The following is a 20,174-nucleotide window of genomic DNA, read 5'->3' as shown; positions in this document are numbered from 1 at the left end:
ATATATCCAGCAGGTCTCCCGGCCAATCTTTAATGGCTTCATCTGTCAAATGTTAACAGGACTGCGAACAGGTTCCAGATCCCTCTCAGAGAGCCATTGATTGGCTGATGAATAATTGTCTGTCGTCAGGAGGCGGCGGTCGAGCTGGTCAGGGCAGACAGTCGATAAACGTCTGAAGCCTAACAAGTGCGAGCAGACCTCGCTTCACCTGTGTGTCTCAGTTAAGCATCAGTGATCCGTCTCGGGAGAGAAACCTCAATTTTCTGGGATTAAGAGGTGTCCGTCTCGCCGCTGTTAGACCTGACGGGGGTTCTTAAAAGTCGAGCCTGCGATTACTGCAGCCGCCAAATGCCAAATGAAAACAAACATTTACAAATATCCCCTCTAGGTCCTTTCTAATTATTTTTTTGTTTCTTAAGGTATCGAGAGAAAGACATACGACATCTGCGAGGCGGCCAGCTGTCCCGGTAAACAAGGTGTTAGCCGGGACGAGGGTGAACAGGTGGAGCGAGTCGACAAAAGAGGTCGAGACTCGAGGGGGAGGAGACACAAACCTTTGATTCCCGGCAGGTCGATGCTGGCGTGCTCGTGAATCCCGATGCCGTTGCGAATGATCCGAAGGGAGCCCTCCTTGAACGCACCAGAGCACGTCACCAGCTGGAAGCAGACAAACATATTTTGACAGTTATTCTTTTTTTGTGTACTTTTTACTGATAAACATCTTTGTAATCTTGTAACACAGTACGTTACATTATGTCTAAAAAGTGAAGCCAATGCTAAAGTGTCTTAAACGTGCATTCTCTCTCCTGACCACCAGGGGGCGACTCCTCTGGTTGTATCGAAGTTTATGCTTCATGTGTTAAAGCTGCATTCTCTCTCCTGACCACCAGGAGGCGACTTCTCTGGTTGTATAGAAGTCTATATAAATGACTACTTCTCTCTTGATTTATTCCCTCAGCAAACATTGTAAACATGAGTTTATGTTTCAATCTCTAGTTTCAACTCTTCTTCAATACAGCATGATGTTCATTTAGTAAATGATGGTCATTTAGAGTCAAACAGACCATAAAGCAGAGGATTGTTTATGTCGGGGCTACAAGGTAATTGACAGATCTCTACTCTTTCCTGTGAGCTGAACTCCTCATTTTGTGAGAAATTTCCATTAGTTTGTGCTTGTCATCAGTTTAGAAGGCGTTATTGTGTGTCATAAGATCTTGTTGTAGGATTTTATCACAATATGACAGATGATTGAAAGACAATAATAGTCTGGTTTAGTGCCAGTCGTAGTAATAGTAGAGGCAATGGCATTAATGCTCCCAGTTCCAGAAGTAAATGGCCAATAGAAATGTTTATATAAGTATTGGAAGACGTCAGCGTCGCAGCAGTAACAGCTGTAGCTGTGAAAGATTTGAGCACCGGGATCAGCTCATTTAGAGAGCCCGACAGTTCAAACACAGCAACAGCCATGAGACCCGACAGCCCGAGAGCAAATAATTGTGTTGTCTGTGCCGCCTGGAGAGCACCAGGACCACATGCATCTATCCAGTCATGGAAGGCTAACAGGATTAATACCCAGAGCCCACATAATCTCGGGTTTCTAGCACCTGCCACCCAACAGCTTCATCCCTGATGTAAACCTGGCAACCCACCCACCTTCCACGACGAGTGTTCCTTAAACGCCCTCCACGCTCACAGGACTGAATGAATCTTCGTCATTTGCATTAGGTTTTATTCATCCGTTATCATTTCATTTCAACCGTCATGAATCCTAATCTGGTTTGGAGTTGCACATCTGTGAATACAATCACCGGTTTGTTTGATTTTTGGGGCGGAGGGGGGGAGGCGGGTTATGAGAGCGGGCCGGTTAAATTTGCAGCTCATGCATCCCATTCCGGCCAAAGTGTCTTGGAATGCTATCGCACCAATTTACCAGGTCAAATGCTCTGTGGATTTACTGCAAATGGTGAATTAGAACAATTATTGGATTTAGTTTCTGGGCCTCGATCGGCTGAAATGAGCTGCGAGTGAGCGGCTGGCTGTGTGCAGGTCTGCTGGTCTGCGCCCAGAGAGCGTGGCTTGGTGCCCTCTGGTGGAGGTGGCCTCTGGATCCACTTCAAATACCCCGAAGGCCTGAGGTCCAACGCTGCCAATAAACCCCTGCTGTGCTGCTTATATATTCTCTATATACCTCTACACCTCTATCTTTCTCTATACCTCTATCTTTCTCTATGTACCTCTACACCTCTATCTTTCTCTATACCTCTATCTTTCTCTATACCTCTATCTTTCTCTATGTACCTCGACACCTCTATCTCTCTCTATGTACCTCTACACCTCTATCTCTCTCTATGTACCTCTACACCTCTATTTCTCTCTATATACCTCGACACCTCTATCTCTCTCTATGTACCTCTACACCTCTATCTTTCTCTATGTACCTCTACACCTCTATTTCTCTCTATATACCTCGACACCTCTATCTCTCTCTATGTACCTCTACACCTCTATTTCTCTCTATATACCTCTATCTCTCTCTATATACCTCTACACCTCTCGCTCTCTACCTTTATACCTCTATCCCTCTCTCTACACCTCTCACTACCTCTACACCTCTCTCTCTCTCTTTATACATACACCTCTACACCTCTCTATACCTCTACACCTCTCTCTCTCTCTCTCTCTCTCTCTATACATACACTTCTACACCTCTCTCTCTCTCTATACCCCTACACCTCTCGCTCTCCACCTTTATACCTCTCTCTCTGCCTCTCTCTCTCTCTCTCTGTACACCTCTCTCTACCTCGCCTGATGAACGATCAAATCAAGCAATGTTTTTTGACATAACAATTAAAGAAATGTGTTAAAGAATGAGCCGAACATCGGTTTCATTTTAACATCAAAATAGGTTGCCAGATATGAACAAGAACAATATAGAATAAACGGTTTGGATAATGGATGATTGAAAATTATTCTTTTTTGGGAATAAAAAACCATGTCATCGCAACACGGGTTTTATCGCATTGTGCTCTGAATACAAGCCGGCTGAGGCCCGCTGAAGGTAAACACAGCTTAGCAAACAGCAGCGCTGAAGATGACGGATCGTTCGTGGTACATGCAGACGGGGAACGGGCCCGAGACAAAGTCTTCACTGTCAGTTCTAAAGGGGGTAAATACTATTAGAGGAAATAACACGCTGCGGCAGTCCGCCTTTCCGCAAACGGAACGAGACAGCCAATTTACGTCCGTGTGCCAGAGATGCCTTTTTAACAATCAGGTGTAACGGAATGAATCATATCTACATGCAAATGGGATGCCGGCCGCACGTCAACAATGGGGCGTCCGCTCCCTCTTAATTTCGGTGCCTCCTTGTCTCCTCCATTCCTGCCGGAAATCCATCCGTAGTGCGACACCGTTTAAACTCACTTTTACACGCTAAACCGCGGTGCAGGGATTAGAACTGTCGCTGGGTTCGATCCTGGGGTTTAAAGGCCCTTCTGAGTTTGCATGTTCACACGTGTCAGCGCAAGGTTTCTCCGGGTTCTGCGGCGTCAGGACAAAGACATGCAGCTCAGCTTGATTGAGGCCAGGATAAGCGGTTATGGATAATGGATGAAATGGTCTTTCTTTAAATTCATTTTGTGTCACGCTAAATGACATATTTGGCTCAGAGGGCTTAACAATCAGTACAGCGTACGACATCCCATGATACTCACACCAGGAAGGAAAACCTCCCAAAAAAACTAAAACTTTAACCGGGGCAAAAAAAAGAGGAGGAATCAAAAACAAAACCAAGCATTATAGAATTACAAAGAAAAACTAAAAACTGCATGAGTTTTGAAAGTTTGTGAACGGATTATTGATCTGATATGTGACTCCGGAGGAGCTCAAAGCTTTTTTGCAAAAGCGTGTTACATAAAAGGAGACGTGCTACTGGACAGCTGTGCTCTGCATCTCTTCTTTGATAAAAACCTTGGTTCCTTGTGTCTTTTCCTCGCCACCGAGACGTGAACCTCCTCTGGGAAGAAGAAAAAACAAGGAAACGGGCAACGGCCCTAAGTGTACAGGGACCAGTGTCAAAAAAAACTAAACAACGCGCAGACTGCCTATTAATTATTATTTTTATTTTTTTTTAAAGGCACAGCCATGTGTTTGATGTCAGCAAGAATCACCCGATTACTTTCCCTCAGTTATCCTGGCCGTTGCTGCGTTTATGCCGCAGTCCCCTTCATTCTGCAGACAGTGAAGCACGACTCAAGAAGGCGTCTGCATGAAGCTCGCCTGCAGGTTGTGACGAAGAGGATGATGAAGAGGAAAACACACAGATGGAGACTCTCCATGAGCTATAACGTGCATCCAGTGAGCGGTTTAGTTTTTCTCGTAATCACCGTGTCATGGCTACACCCCGCCACAAGAAACCTTTTCTCCTACCTGAATCACTTGCAATGAAACGTGTGTTATGTCTTTGCTGCTTTGCAATAAAATGGTTCAGCTGTTTGTTTGTTTGTTTGTTGTTTGTACCTGGCCCTGGCCCTGCCTCTCCAGGTCGACCACACACATGTCCACGATGGGGCCCAGGTTGGTGAAGGTCTCCATCACCCCGACATACGAGCCCTGGTCGTTGCTGTCCACGTTGAGCTGCCGGGGAAACAAAACACGAGTCGGTGACAAAAGGACGAGCGGACAGAAGCGGCACACACCACCACGACTTCTGTCAAAAGAGTAGCCAGATTAAAAGATTAGGATATCAGAATGCAAATGTAGAAAAATAAATCTTGAAAAAGATTTGCCATCTTATTAATGGAATCATTTGTTAGTCACAGTAAAGACTTTCAGTGACTTAAAAAGGTTCATAATAATTTAGAGATTAAAGAAATGCAAAGTTAAAAAAGTTAAACCAGAGTTATGTGTTATTATTAGTCACCCAGACAAATTAGAATATATATATATATATATATATATATATATATATATATATATATTTTTTTTTTTTTTAAAGTAGAAATCAGCAGTAGAAAGAAATTAAGTTTAAAAAACTGTGAAAGAATAAGTAGCATTCTCTGGTCTGAAAAAGCTGTCCGAGGTAAACATTGTAATTAGACTGACAAACCTAAAACACGCCAACATTTCAGTTTGATATAGCTAACAAAAGGTATCAAACAGACCTTCACTAACTGGGAGTCTCCCAGTCTGGAGCCCACGAACACCACACCGTTGTCCAAGTAGGTCAAACACTCCGCGATGGACGTCTGTCATGGGAGGGAGAGAGAGATGGGGGAGGAAGAGAAAAATGGAGGGAAGGAGAGAGAGAGATAGAAAGAGAGAGAAAGGGAGAAAAATAGGTGGATGGGGAGGGAGAGAGGGATGGGGAGGAAGAGAAAAATGGAGGGAAGGAGAGAGAAATAGAAAGAGAGAGAAAGGGAGGGAGAGGGATGGATAGGGGAGGGAGAGAAAGAGGGAAGGGGAGAGAGTGACAGGGAGTGGAAGAAAGGTGAGAGGTGAATTTTTAAAAATTAAATACAATTAAAAACAAAAATTGCTCGTTGCTCTCCATGGGATATAATTGTACCCGAACCCATAAAAGATATCGCAGCGCATGAACTACTGCAGCCGAAGGGTCTCATCAGAGAGAGAAACAGAGATCAAGAGAGAGAGACAAGAAAGAGAGAGAGACAGAGAGGGTGAGAAAGAGAGAGACAAAGAGAGACAGACAAGAGAGAGAGCGAGAGAGAGACATAGAGAGACGGAGAGTGAGAGAGATAGACATGCAAGAGAGACAGACACGAAAGAGAGAGAGAGACAGACAGACAGAAAAATAGAGAGACACTTTAATCCAAACCCTCCGAAGGCAATTAAGAGAGAGGAAAGGAAACGATACGAGTCCAGGATTTTGAGGGGAGAAGAAATAATTAGTCTTCATTTATATAATAGAAAGGAGAAGAAAGGGACATAACTGCGTGTGGCTATTAGCACTGAATCTGAGCCAAATCTCTCATTTAAAATGGCAATGTTGAAGATTTCCATTTCAATAAATCTCTGTAAAAGTCACCAAGTATCACCAAAGGACGTGACACGATGGCAACTGAGCCCATGGATGGAAGTATTGAAATATTTATATTTTAGCAGTATTACAACCGGGTGTCTGGGATGATATTACAAAAGGAAAACAAATGCTGTATTACGGTTTCCATTGTGTGCACGCACTATATAAATGGAACCATGAACACAACTCTGAAAACTTGAAACCTCGCGGGACTGCCCCTTTAAATACCTGCAACTAAAACAAGCGAGGCTTGTTGCTCGTGATGCGTTCACTTGTTTCTTTTCGTCTCATTAGTGCCGGTTTGGAGGCTGTCCATATAAAACCTTGTTTGTTTTATTATTTCGCTGTTGTCGGCCAAACAAAATGAGCAATTATGAGACCACTTTGGGCTCAAAAGGGAAGCGCTCATCATCATTTCTGACCTTTTACTTTCCAAACCAGTAATTTGACCATAAAGCCTTAAAACAACTGGAGGGCGACTCTGTTTACAGACACTGAAAAACACAAATTAAGTCTCGACAATGACAACAGTCACAACTTTGTTTATCGTCTTTTAAACGGAAAACAAACAAAAAGTTTTGTGCCTTTTAGACAGAACTCTGTCGACACAGAGGCTAGTAAATTCCCCCTTATCCATGTGAACACTTTCCGGTGTTATTGATACACAAAGGAGGTAGAGTCTGACACTTTCAATGCGCCGCCTGTTGGCTGAGCAGACGGGTCCTCAGGATGAAGTTAGAAATGATTTGAAAAGCAATTTGTCGCCAGGTCAGTGGTCCCACTCGGCCCGACTCTTTCTCGCTCGGCTACATTCCACCTTGCTAAACTCCTCTGCGAGTCATTAGCGGAAGGTGCCACAAGCCACAAGCTGTGTGTCGTTAACGGGAGATTGAAGTTTTGAGCCCAGTATTGACTTACAGTCGTCGTCTAAATCAACCTAAAAAAATATATGAAAAGGGATAGACGGACACCCTAGCAAGCTGGAAACAAAGACATGGGTCTTTTTCTTCTCTACAAGTGTAGACGGATCCATTATTCTCCCGTCAGGGCTGTAAACCATTAAAAACTCAATCGTTAAAGCGGGAACTGAAAGGGAAAGGAAGCAGAAGGCAAATGAGGGAGTGAAATTATTCTCAAAATGGTCACAACCGTCGATCAGCTGATCCTCAAATTCAACTGATCCAAACGTCTAAATGTAACTTCGACATTTTTCTGTATTCATTCACGGATTGTTAAATGTGTACGCACAGATCAGGTTACATTGCCGTGTGAAGGGTTTTTTTTGTGGGTAATTTTACAGAAAGCTCAGATGTCCCAGGTTGCTTGAACGTAGCTTATATATAAAAAAAGTATGCAGCATGAAAACACATGAGACAATGTAAAAATCTGACGTTATAAGCAAGAAAAATTAAAAAAGTTAAAGTTTAAAAAAAGTTAATATTGAGCTACTCTCAGACCTTCCGAAACACAAATTTATAAAACAGCTAAAAGTAAACATTAGCAAACAAACAGGAAGAATGTCACAAGTATTTTCTGACATTTGGATACACAGTAGGTTTTTTTAAAGGTGAAAGTTATCCGATCTGTGAAGATGAAGAATTAAAGTATTAATAATTATTCAGGTTGTGATGTGTGCATTTGTTCGACACGTGTCCGGATTGATTGGTTGTTTGAGTCTACGCATTTATAAGTAATTTGGGACACATGCCACTAACAGCAGGAGGCGGGTGGATAAACACAACAAAAAGAGATAGAGGGAATCGGACTGCGGACCTCGCCGAGCAGCTCCACATGCAGGTCTTTGAGCGCCACTGTGCCATCCATCAGCTCCTCCTTCTCCAGCAGCAGCATGAACAGCCGGCCCTCCATGTCCCCGAGCAGGTAGCGAGAGCCGTTGGGGTCCACCCGATTGTGGCAGACAATGGTGCTTTGCTGCAAAAAAAAAAAAAAAAAAGTGGAACAAATCATTAAAATTACTCTCACAGGGGACGAAGTGGGAGGAGCTACAGTCACGCTGCTCGCATACTTGTCGCATGCTTCATACACCACGAGCATGTCCAAGTACAGCCGAAGAAAGAGACTTTCACAATGTTGTATGATGAAATCACTCGGAGGAGTTTACCCGACGAGCATCTTAAATCTGACTCTATAGAGCGACAGGCTGTTCTGATTTTCACCACTGCCCGCCCCCCTTAGAAGACTGGCGGCTGAGTCCGGAGTCTATTAACTCAAATAGAGAGAACAGATTAGGACTGATTGTTTCTCTCCGGCGTCATTTGATTAAATATTGGACCCATTTTCCAAAAGATACATATCTAACAGTCAGAAATTATCTTTGTTCAAGACCTTTCTTCGTCTCACGCTGCAAACGTCCCAGCTGACATGATTTTAGGTGTGCGGTGGATCATAAAACTGTAAAAGTGACGGTTTGGATAGTTTAACCTGCATTTTACAAGATTACTTTTTTAAATATCATGATATAACGTTATAATTTCACTGAAAAGGAGCCTGATCACATCATGATGTAAGTGAATGGACCGTTCATACATTAACCGTTAGCACCTCTGCTGCAGACGTTAATAACTCTCTCTTTATGCATTCAACCTGAGGATTGACCAAGAGAAAGAATTAATCTCCCCATCGAATATGTTTTACTGAATATCGGAGAATAATGACGGGCAGTAAAGTTTATTTCACACTTTGATGGTGAACTGTGAAATCAATCCGTGGCTCAAATATGTGCCGAACCAAGATGGCGATGACCAAAAAAACACAGGAGTTTTGAAGTTGCTGGAGAGCCAAAGTCTCTGCTCTCCTCTTTGAGCCGGCTAGAAAGAGTCATAATTGGACTTGGCATTAAATTTACAAACTGTGACTAAGCTTCTTCTACTTTTCCTTCGACAGAAGCTGTCGTCATTGTTGATGTTCACAGTAGAGTCAATTTCTCACTTGATGGAACCTTTACGAAACTCATTCTCACAACCGCCTGCTGTATTGTTTACATCTTCAGTCAAAGTCGTGGATCCACTGGTTTCTAAACCTCTTTTCTGCCGTCGCTCTCTTGACTGAATCGCGGGCAGTTTAGCTTTAATTGCGCCTTCACACCTGCTGTTGGGGTCTTTTGATCCAAACCAAAGGAAACAGTTATACCTTTTTTCTGCTTTTTAGTACAAACTGCAGCTGTTGCATGGAGTATACTTTCAATTGGAACATTTTATTTCCTCATAACGGTGCTCCTTGAACTTTGACCCTCTTGCTCAAACTTAATGTCTTCATTGGCTGCAGTTTGACTTGATGTTGCATCAGAGTTGACACACCACATGAGAACACATCGGTGTTCAGACCAGCCTCAACAAACTGTTTGAACAGAGCACAACACAGTCAGAGTTTGTTTTTTCATGTTCGAGCGAAGACAAGACAGCCTTAGTTTCAACAAGTGAAGCCGGTCTGCTGGTTGACTCAGCAGACTTCCACGCTGGCAGAACGTTTTTGGTGTCTCGCGTTTTGTTTTCACTTCTGTGTTTATGTGTGACAACGTCTTAATTAGCTGCCAAAAATGCTGTTATACATCAACGCATATGCCTCCGTTTACCTGCCACTGCTGCGAGGATCATGTGCTTCACCTGAATACTAATGTTACATTAATTAAGAGGGAGGGAGGATGGGGGGAGGGTGAAAAACGTCTTTAACCGAGCGGTTACATTAGTCAAATAGCACCAACAGATGCACACAGTAACTCATCACTTAAACATCTGTTGAGCGTCGTCGTAAAGAAGACATCTCGGCTCGCGAGGCCTTCGTGAGCCGAGACGGCGTGCAGGCTGCTGACAGAACCGATCAGACCCAGATACTAGCCAGGGAGACGGTCTGGAAGCCAGAATGGGAACCAGTTCTAAATTAGTAGATCAGGACCTGAGATAACGGTTCTGCTATCGGTACTTTAGAAGTGACGGAGTGAGACGTCCTTGTCTCTGTGACACACACACACACAAGATTTTAACTGTGGCTACATTTTACTCGAGTATAAGCTGAGAACGCTTGCTGTCTGAATGTAATAAAACCCTCACACCTAACGGTGGAACCAGCAGCAGTTCATCACAGCGTTTGGCCCACAAGCAGAACATCAATCTGCACAAATGCCGACTCTCCTGCTGTTGGTCCGTTCTCGTCCACCGCCCCTAAACTGATGCCGTACCGAGTTTGATCAGAAGAATATGCTACTAAAGGAAAGATCATCACTTGGTTTAATCTTTAATGTTTTCGTTAAGAGTTTGGAACTTTTTTATATCAAGGAAGACTGTTTACAAACTAGATTAAAAAAAAAAGTTGATTCTTTTTTTAATAAATACAAAATAAACCGATAAGCAGTATTGATAAGACTACAAGTATCTATAAGAGTCCAAGTATCTATAAGAGAACCAGCATCAATAAGAGAACCAGCATCGATTACTAGTATCTATAAGATAACCAGTATCTATAAGAGTACTGGTATCTATATGAGAACCAGTATCGATAAGAGTACCAGTATCTATAAGAGAACCAGTATCGATGAGAGTATAAGTATCTTGATAACAGTACCAGTATCTATAAGAGAACCAGTACAGACAAGAGTACTAGTATCTATAAGATAACCAGTATCTATAAGGGTACTGGTATCTATAAGAGAACAAGTATTGATAGGAGTACCAGTAACGATAAGAGTACCAGTATCTATAACAACCTCTAACGATGCTATTGCTAGTTGTGTGGCGTTTCGTGAGCAGAACAACAACACGTATTTAAAGGATGTTTCTTTTCTAACTCACTTGGATTTCGATAATCAATATTTTCATTTCCTTTTTAGTGGTTTGTTATAGGCCGGAACAATCATCGGCCACATCAGAGCATTCGACGACCACTTTAGCTGAAAACATCTGCGTCCAAGTGACGACCTCCTTACATCAGCAGATTAACAAACCGCTTCTACTTTCTGCTCTGATCACCGGCGGCCTGAAACCAGCTCCAACTCGTCATCAACAGTGATCATTACTACTTTGTTCCAAACAAAGATGTGCATCTCCAAATTAAAAAGCTTGAACTTGAAATGTTCTGCTGGAAAATGCACGAGGCCTCAGTAACCGGCTCTAATTATGGAAGCCGGATGCCTTGGAGCGGCTCCTCCGGGCCTCGAGCTTCGTCGGGTGTGAGCAGACTGCAGAGCGGCTCGCGGGCAGCAGCTTCATCTCGATGAGGAGACGCTGAACGGGGCCGCCGTTATCACAGCCGCGACTAACCTGCCGCTCAGACATCAAGCGCACGATTTGTGACAAACGCTCTTTAAAGCGTAAACCTTGGGGTCTCCCAAATGTATCAAAACAGCTTTAATGCGCTCGCGGAACAGATTCTGATGACTGCTTTCACCAACACCGTATGGTAATCGACTCGCTGTGCACCTGAAACCCTCCGAGTATTTATATCTTTATATTAAAACGATAACAGCCCAATTCTGGAGACTATTATGAACTCTGATACAGATAAGGAAACCCATTACGGTGCTTTACATCAACTCTGCATGAGGCGTTGTATTATTCATGACTTTATTTTGGGTGTCCTTAATTCAGAAATGTGTATATTTGTTGGGCTGTGAATAAAAGATTTATATGAAAGAAAATGTTCGTTGCGAATGCATAAGAGGTGCGCCGGATTATAAAACTCACGGGTTGGCTTTGAGTGACGGATCAGATCGACACCAAAGAACAAAGAAAAAAAATCTGCAATTATAACTTTTAGAGATTCCTAGATCACGTTTTTTTTGTTTCTGATATCTATTGCTGATTGCTGATCAATATCAGTTAATTTTTCACCATCGCCCTCAAAATTCTCAATGTTATCATTTTACTTTGTTATAGTCATCTATAGTGGTTATTTGCATAAAAACACGTAATTCAAATGATTAGGAAATAAAAGCTTGTACTCTTAAATGATAAAAAATCATTAATCTCTAATATCTATTTTCATGTTGCTGTGAAAACTGTCTATTTGAACTCATCGCGCTATTGTTAGGATCTACCTTTGCCCTATCCATCGTCATTGTTACGGAGGGAGCTTGAACGCATCGCAATGTAACTGAATGCAACGTACTTTAGCTCCGGTGCTGCCAACGTTAACCAGCTCTACTCCAACACTGATGTGTTGTTCACAATGTAAACCTATCAGGCATAAAATCCCATCTCCTGATCCCATATTTTTACCAACCATCTGTCGATAACAATACTGTAAAGACTCACACTACGATGGTTAAACTGTAATCAATCATCTGTTCACATACTTCACCTTCAGTAAAGAACTTTATTACCACACTATTAAAAACAACACGTCTTGTTGTGCTTCTGTTAATTGGACACTATAACATGATGCAACTCAAACATCAAACTATCCTTCCGTTGGACCCCTGGCGAGGTTTTTATTAGTAGTAGTAGTAGTAGTATTATTATATTTATTTTATTTAGGACAACGAAATATTCAATGTAAAAACAGAGCTTTATCAATGCCCGTTGTGTGACATCTTTACCTTGATAGTCGGTGGTGCAATGGCCAAGTATTTGTCTCCGTTGTGGTAGGTGATGGACTCTTGTCCTATGATTATAGCGCCACCAAATGGTTCTGGCACTGAAATACAAGCACACAGGCAGACTTTTAATTATAATCATTTTTTCACAATCAATTCATCCACAATATACAGAGTTCTGCGTATCATCAAATATACATCACATTACATTTCCCTTCTGTCTGATACAGCAGTCGGCACCGATTAATAACTCTCAAAATAAATCTGTTCATCTTGTTCAGGGGTTCCCCATCCTGCTCCAGAGATCATTTTCAGCGTAATCTAATTGATATGTCCCCATAAATTAATATGTTCCACTCTGTGGAAGTTTGATTTAAAAAGACTGAGAAATGATGAACGTCAGCTCAAGCGAATGAACCAAACATGCTCACCGATGTCACACATTATTCAATCAATTAAAGAAAATGGCTTGGGAGGAAAGAAACGTTAAGTAAAGTCATCCACCTCCACGAGCTACCATTTGATATGTATGTATTAATCCTGATAGAAAGCAATCACATGACTAAAATCTTGATAAAAAACAGGTAATACAAATATCATTAGCAGTGCTGTATTTTCAGTTGACGTACAAATTGATGAATCAACTTATTGTTTTAGTTATACATGTATAAAGTATACACTTACCTGGGATGACCATGGACGCCTCAGCTTCCACGTTCTCCTGCTTCCAGGGGCCCTTGTTGAACTCCTTCTCCCTCAGAGAAACCTCGTAGGTCTTCACATGGCGTCCTTGGGGGTCCTGGGATACACAAGAAAACCACGTAAAATCAAAAAGTCTTCAATGGAGAACAGAATGAGGTTCAGGTTCCCGGTGGACCTCTAGTTGCAGTTTGTGCAGGTGACACAATGCACAGTCCTACCAGTGGTGTCACACCATCACAGACTTTATACAAGAGGTGGATGTTGGTTTTCGAGCAACCAGAAGTGACATGAGAGGAGCTAAGTACAACCAAACGCTGCGGAAGACATTTTTAGGCAACCAAAATTGTTGTGTTAACACCACCAACAACTCCCAGACCGGACAACGGCTTGGAAGCAACCTGTCAATCACAATGTAGCTGTTTAGTCTATTTGACTCTAAATGGATAAAAAAAAGCACTATGGAAGAGGCAAAATATGAACTTGGAATTTTGGATTGAACCCTTTAAACTTCACCAACAAACTGCTGTGTAACTGCTTCCAAACGATGCAACAATACAATGTTATACAATCAGTACGGGTTTGAGACAATTCTTAACAACCCCCGGCCCTCCTTCAGTACCTGGTAGATGAAGCAGACTGTTGGGGCCTGGCAGCCGTACAGGAAGTGAACGTCGATGACCTGCAGCTCCTCCAGTCGGATATTGAAGGCCTTGAGCTCGCGGTTGTCCCGGTCCAGTGGGATCACCTTGAACAGCCCGTCGTACAGCCGCAGGCCGATCATACGGCATTCTGGGTCCACAATGCCGATGATGCCCGTTTCTGACGGACGCCCGATGCGATCCTGCAAAAGACAAAATTGGTTTTGGGAAAGTTTCAAGGCCAGTAGGACACTTCTGACTAAATAAAGTCCTATTTGGTGGGTTCTCAGACTGCCGTACCAGCTTATCTACTATAAAAATAAGAATTCCACAATTTTAAAACCAACTAAATGAAAATTACTGCCAGACTTTAGTGACAATGACACTGTGCACTGCATTTGGCTGAATTAAGAGAGTCTAACTGAAGTTTGATTAATGAGAGTCTATCATAGATATCGAGGATGAACCGGTGCAGTAAACCGAGGTTAATTTAGGTCAGACGACATGACCGCACAGTGAGCTCTCCAGAACGTCCGAAACCCACCTGGACGTTGCCGTGGGCCCGGGTGATGATGTCGATGCTGTCCCCGGTCTGTTTGTATTCCAGGATGCAGGCGTTATACTTGGATGTGAGGATGAACAGCAGGTCTTTGCTCTCACCCTGAGAGGAAAAAAAAGGACACCAAAGTCATTAAACATGCAGAGGCCGGCTTTCAATTCAACTCTACCAGCCTGATTATTATGGACAGCCTGGACCAGTCTGTGAATCCACTATAGGGTCAATAAAAACTGTTCTCCAAGGATTATTGTCCTTTTTTTCTGAGCATAGATTTACAATGATTCCTTTACAAATAATTAAGGGAACAACATACTACGTGGCACAGACATCTACCAAATACAACACAGAAGAACGTGTGAGAGGAGAAGATCTCATCTAATCAAAGCAAAACATGTTGAATTTCCCGAAATAGACCACAAGTATATTTGACGTCTTCTTTGGGGGGTTATTTTACGTCTTGGTTCATGATGTGCATTCTGTCTCAAAAAAGAACGTTTATTACCAAATTAAAAAAGAAAACTTGACCACGGTGCAACCAAAAATATGTGCAAAAATCTTTAATAAAAACGATACTGACAAGTTGACCAGTTATTCCAACAGACCACCAACCTTTTAAATAAACCTTATTGCTGCCAACCACAGCGACGGCACCCACCTTTGGCCTGAAGAGCTCCATGACGGCGATCTTCCCGTACATGCCCACCTCCTTGACGGGCCTCAGCCCCTCTGCTGTCACCACATAGATCTCCAGCCGGGTGTTTTTAGCGATGAGCAGATTGAGGTCATCCGCAGAGGTGAAGTGGCCTGGAGACAAAGCGGCATTTATTATTTTAGGTGAGATACGCGGAGGAGAAGATGACGAGAAAAGGTGGACAAACATCGGCAATGGAACCGAGAGAAATATTCACAACATGAAGGAAATCCCAGCAAATAGTTTGTATTGTTAGTGTGTGTAAATTATTATATATATATATATATATATATATATATATATATATATATATATATATAAATAATACATATATATCATGTATTCGCAGAATACAAGTATATATATATAAATAATACATATATATATATACACACACATATATAGAATGCGCACAATCGCAGAACATGATTTTTCTGCGATTTTTTTTTCTGCATTATGCGCGAAATTCAACAATAAAGTAAAAAAACTAGTGTATAACACTATAATAATGTGAGAAAAGACAGAAAAGGCTCAAACAACTAGTTTATTAACTACGTGGTCAATTGTCGTGAATAATAGTCATTTATTAAGTGAAAACCCACATTTTTGCTTGGGGTTTTTAAAATGTGCATTCATTAATCAATATTGTTTTGACTGGGCAGTTAATCAGTCAATTAAAAAAAGGATTGAAACATTTAATCATGAAAATTAGTTAAAAGCTGCAGACTTTATATCTGTATACTGTCCATCTATGTCCATATTAAAAACTTCATCACATACATTAATAAGAAGTCCTCCAGTGAAGCATCTTCATGCTGAGAGAATGTTTTTTATTTGGTTGTTTTTTTATTTATTTTATTCTGACAAGGCATGGGATAAAGTAATAGTACTGATAGTTCATCTAGTAGCGAGTACACACAAACATTTGCGACATTTGTGACTTGTAATGTTCCCACTTTCCATGCTGTGTTGAGGAATTTTATATACACATTTAAGTGTTGATGAAATGTAATTATACAAGTTTTAACTGAGCCAACACAGTGACACAAGGTATTATTCTTGTTTCTGGAAATATTGGAACAAGTGTCTGTATGTTTTTAACCATAAGGGACTTTTTAACTGCAATGTAACAATTATACCTGTGTCCTCGAATTGTATTGTATTGTATATATTGTTGTTGCATTTGTTGCTATATGCAGCCATGAGACTGAAATAAAAACACACACACATATACACACACACACACAGGATGTATGGTGGGGGAAATACTTATTAACCGTTTGATCTACGCTGACAACTTAGTGGTCCTGTCTCCTCATAGCGTTGGGTAAAAGTAACTGCTCAGTGTCTGCTTAAGTTATGGGTTGCACTATGATATCACATTCAACTCTAAAAAGAGTGTTGTCATGATTGCTAAAACAAAAGAGGATCAGAAACTACATTTTCCCTCATTTTTTATGGGAGACCAGCAGCTAAATGTGCTGCACAAAGTTACATATTTGGTCACATTATCAGGGATGACTTAAGTGACGATGTGCAGTGGCAGTGTTGCAAACTTCACGCACAAGCCAATATGCTAGCACGTAAATTTTATATGTGTACAGAAGACATTAAAACTGCTCTCTTTAGAGCCTACTGTACTCCCCTCTATACAGCCCACCTGTGGTGCAGTTACAGAAGAGCAAAAATTAAAAAGATTCAGGTAGCATTTAATGATGCTTTCAGAATCTTGCTAAAACTTCCCAGATGGGCGAATGCAAGTCACATGTTTGTGATGATAATGTTCCCACTTTCCATGCTGGATTGAGGAATTTCATATACAAATTTAAAGGTCGACTAGATGAATCCGAAAATGTAATTATAAATGCCTTAACCAAGCCAACACAGTGATACAAGGTAGTTTTCTTGTCTCTGCAAGCATTGGAACAAGTGTCTGTATGTTTTTAACCGCACGTGACTTTTTTAACTAATGACTATACCTGTGTCCTCGTATTGTATTGAATATATTGTTGTTGTTCTGTTCTGTTTATTGCTTTATGGACTTACGAGTCGGAAATATATGTACAGATACGTATATATTCACATTCATTAGAACGTACATATACATACATGCATACATACATCCATCCATCCATACGTACAAGAAAAGTAAGGTAGACACTGAGTAGACATGGCATGTCACGTGTGCATGTCAAACTCTCGGATTAACGTTACCGGATTATTTCAGCATCACATCCACGGGAGAGAGGTGCTGAGATTAAATATATATTCAATAATCGTGATTTTAGCATCAGCATCTTCGCGGCCCAGACACCAAACGACAAATCCATCAAACGACGACCCCATCTTTCTTATCACGATCACACGTTAACACGGCTTTACCGTGCGAGCTGTGCGAGTGAAAGAAAATAAATAAGATAAAATAAAAGAGCCATTTTTTAATATCTGGGAAGGTAAAAACCAAAACGATCAACAGCTGCGGTTTGATTCCGAGAAGCAGAAGCAGCGTGCGTTACATATAGGGACACTGCATGAAAACAGGGCTACAGTAAAACGTGCTGATAAAACGTCGTGTTGATTAGTTGTTCTTAAGCATGCACGTAAACGTTTGGGTGAGCAAAACAACAGCTAGCGGCAACATCAGGCCGCTTTCTGGAGCACTTCGCTGGCAGCGCGGGAGCTCCAGTTAGCACGCAGGTGGCGAAGAAAACAACAAACAGCAGATATATAGATATATTACGTTATTATTTGTGTTTACCTGTGACGCAGGCGTTCACCGCCGTGGGTTTCTGGGCTGTTACCACGTAGTTGTACGACATTTTTTTTGACAACAACAAAAGACAAACACCAGAGGAGTGTTTTTAATCCCGCACAAGTGACAAAATCATTGATAATAAAAAAAAATCCGGAAGTAGTTAGCGGAGACGTTTGAGCGTGGAGCGTCGCGCGGAAGCGGCCTCTGAAGCTGCAGCGCCCCCTGGTGTCTAGGAAGGCTGTGGGGTCTCTATGGTTAAACAATTATAAAGTACATTGAGGGTCCGAGCGACTGACGTAGTCAGTCCAAGAGGACCCTATTGAAACTGTTAGGTTTATTATTATTCTGCTGATCCTTATTTTAGAACATTGGACTGCTTTATGGGGGACTTGTCATACTCCAAAACTTACCAAATTTTGAATGCTGGTCAGGACTGGTGAAAATAGACGTATGAAATAGGCATCAAATTTGCGTCAAAAGAAATGACTCTCTAGCGCATGTCCAACTCCACCTGCTCTACAAAAAAGCCTCTCAGGCCCATAAAGTCCACCTACCAAAACACGTTTTTTCCCTTTCATCCTAGAACGCTTGGTCCAATTATTACAAAACTTTCTGTGCATCATAAATGGAGCTGTATCTTGAAGACTGCGTTAAAGGAATTATAATTTCTCATTGCGTTGAGGAAAATCAGACCAATTAACCTGTTACGGGTGTGTCCTATTTTTAAATACTCATAACATTAAAAGTATATGGACTAATGACTCCAAACATTTTGTGTATGTGCACATTGCATCCCAGAACATGCAACAAATCAATCAATCTAAAGACCCTTGAGAGTATGAATTGTGCTTGGTTCGCGTGTTCACTGAACGGCCTCAATGTGACGTGAACCCAAAGACACACCCATTTTGTGCGTTCGCTATGTGATATAAACCTGTTGTAACTCCACTGCACATCATGCAATCAGCCCAAAACTCCTCATGCATAATGACTTGGGGTTTCAGAGCAAGTGACACAGAGTTCTGCTCAGAAGTAGTGACAGAGTGAGTTTGGAGTCGCTGTGACTGGTTTAACCAAGTCTAACCCAATACTTGGCATATTGGCATTTTTAGTTTTGTTTTTTAAGAAGTTTTGGTATGCATTTTAAATACAACATAGAGATGTTTTAAAACCTCTCCCAAAAATCAGATCAGTATTTTTACATGTATTTAATGTGTGTGCAATACGGAAACATTTGGAAAATCAGAATGTTAAAATTGAGCTTGGTTTAGTTTTGATTATGTATATACAGATTGTGATTGTTGATAAAAAATTGTAAAAAAACATTGAAATGGCTATTATTGCTACCAGAGGAAATAAGAGTTTATATAAAATCCAGTCTATGATAAACATTTTTCTTTTGACGAAACATATGTCAGTACACCACTCCTTATATGGTGTGAACCTGTTGTTGGCGCGGCAATGGCTTAACATGTTTAATAAATAAATAATTCAGTTTCAAGGTGTGAAAATGAAGGACCTCCAAGTTGTTCTGTGTTTTGTACCGTCTGCTGAGGTGGAAGTAAGCTACTGTGCTTGGTTATGTTTATAGAAGCCCAGAGGTGGCTTTATGAAATGATAATGTAAACTTGTAATTTTTCACATATGTATGTGTTAAATTGAGTAAAAAAATGAGATGGAAGAACAATAAGCCAATTAAATGACCCAAAGAGGGGTACTTTGTCCACATTAAAATTAAAATAGAAAAGCTGTTTAGTCGTATCCATCTGTATAGTGGACAATATTCAAATTAGAAAATTATTAGGTAAATTTAACCTTTTTTTTTTGGCAAGCAATATTTAGGTCAAAATAAAAATTTGAAAATGAATGTGAAAACAGCATCCGACATTTTGTTTCTAGATGTAACCTGATGTACAGCTGACAATATTCAAACACAACAAGCAAAGCGGGGCCCTTTTGCCAATACGACCCACCCAATGCGACTCTTTTACTGCTTTACGGCATTCTAGTTTTCAAATGTATCTCATTGTGCCGTTCATTGTGATTAAATAAATGTTTTTTGTAATTATAGTTTATAACAGTATTCAATTGATACATGTTATGATCTGTCTTAATGAGGGATAATCGTTGTGGATTATTTATTAAGTATCAGGTCAGACATTTTATTATTAAAGACTATTATTAATACAATGATATTGGACATGACTCAGATCACACTATTATCCTTGTAAACAGGATGTTG

The 20,174-nt window shown here is 41.1% G+C and overlaps 1 protein-coding gene across 1 annotated transcript in view; it reads right to left on the bottom strand.

Moving 5' to 3' along the window:
- ddb1 (damage-specific DNA binding protein 1) overlaps positions 1-18,061 on the bottom strand; it is a 48,364-nt gene extending 30,303 nt beyond the window's left edge. The window contains exons 1-10 of the mRNA XM_068577519.1: positions 17,936-18,061; positions 15,142-15,290; positions 14,472-14,588; positions 13,909-14,130; positions 13,272-13,386; positions 12,591-12,688; positions 7,814-7,972; positions 5,163-5,246; positions 4,519-4,635; positions 555-657 (exon numbers count right to left, since the gene is read on the bottom strand). Of these exons, the coding sequence (XP_068433620.1) occupies positions 555-657; positions 4,519-4,635; positions 5,163-5,246; positions 7,814-7,972; positions 12,591-12,688; positions 13,272-13,386; positions 13,909-14,130; positions 14,472-14,588; positions 15,142-15,290; positions 17,936-17,996 (1,225 nt within the window). The 5' untranslated portion in view covers positions 17,997-18,061. The remainder of the gene's footprint in view (positions 1-554; positions 658-4,518; positions 4,636-5,162; positions 5,247-7,813; positions 7,973-12,590; positions 12,689-13,271; positions 13,387-13,908; positions 14,131-14,471; positions 14,589-15,141; positions 15,291-17,935) is intronic.
- Between the last annotated feature and the right edge of the window lie 2,113 nt (positions 18,062-20,174).

The sequence above is a fragment of the Clinocottus analis genome, unplaced genomic scaffold (assembly GCF_023055335.1).
Source record: "Clinocottus analis isolate CAN_PGR_092001 unplaced genomic scaffold, fCliAna1.0.p SCAF_1, whole genome shotgun sequence".
Classification (NCBI taxonomy): domain Eukaryota; kingdom Metazoa; phylum Chordata; class Actinopteri; order Perciformes; family Cottidae; genus Clinocottus; species Clinocottus analis.
This window is presented reverse-complemented; position numbering and strand designations above follow the sequence as displayed.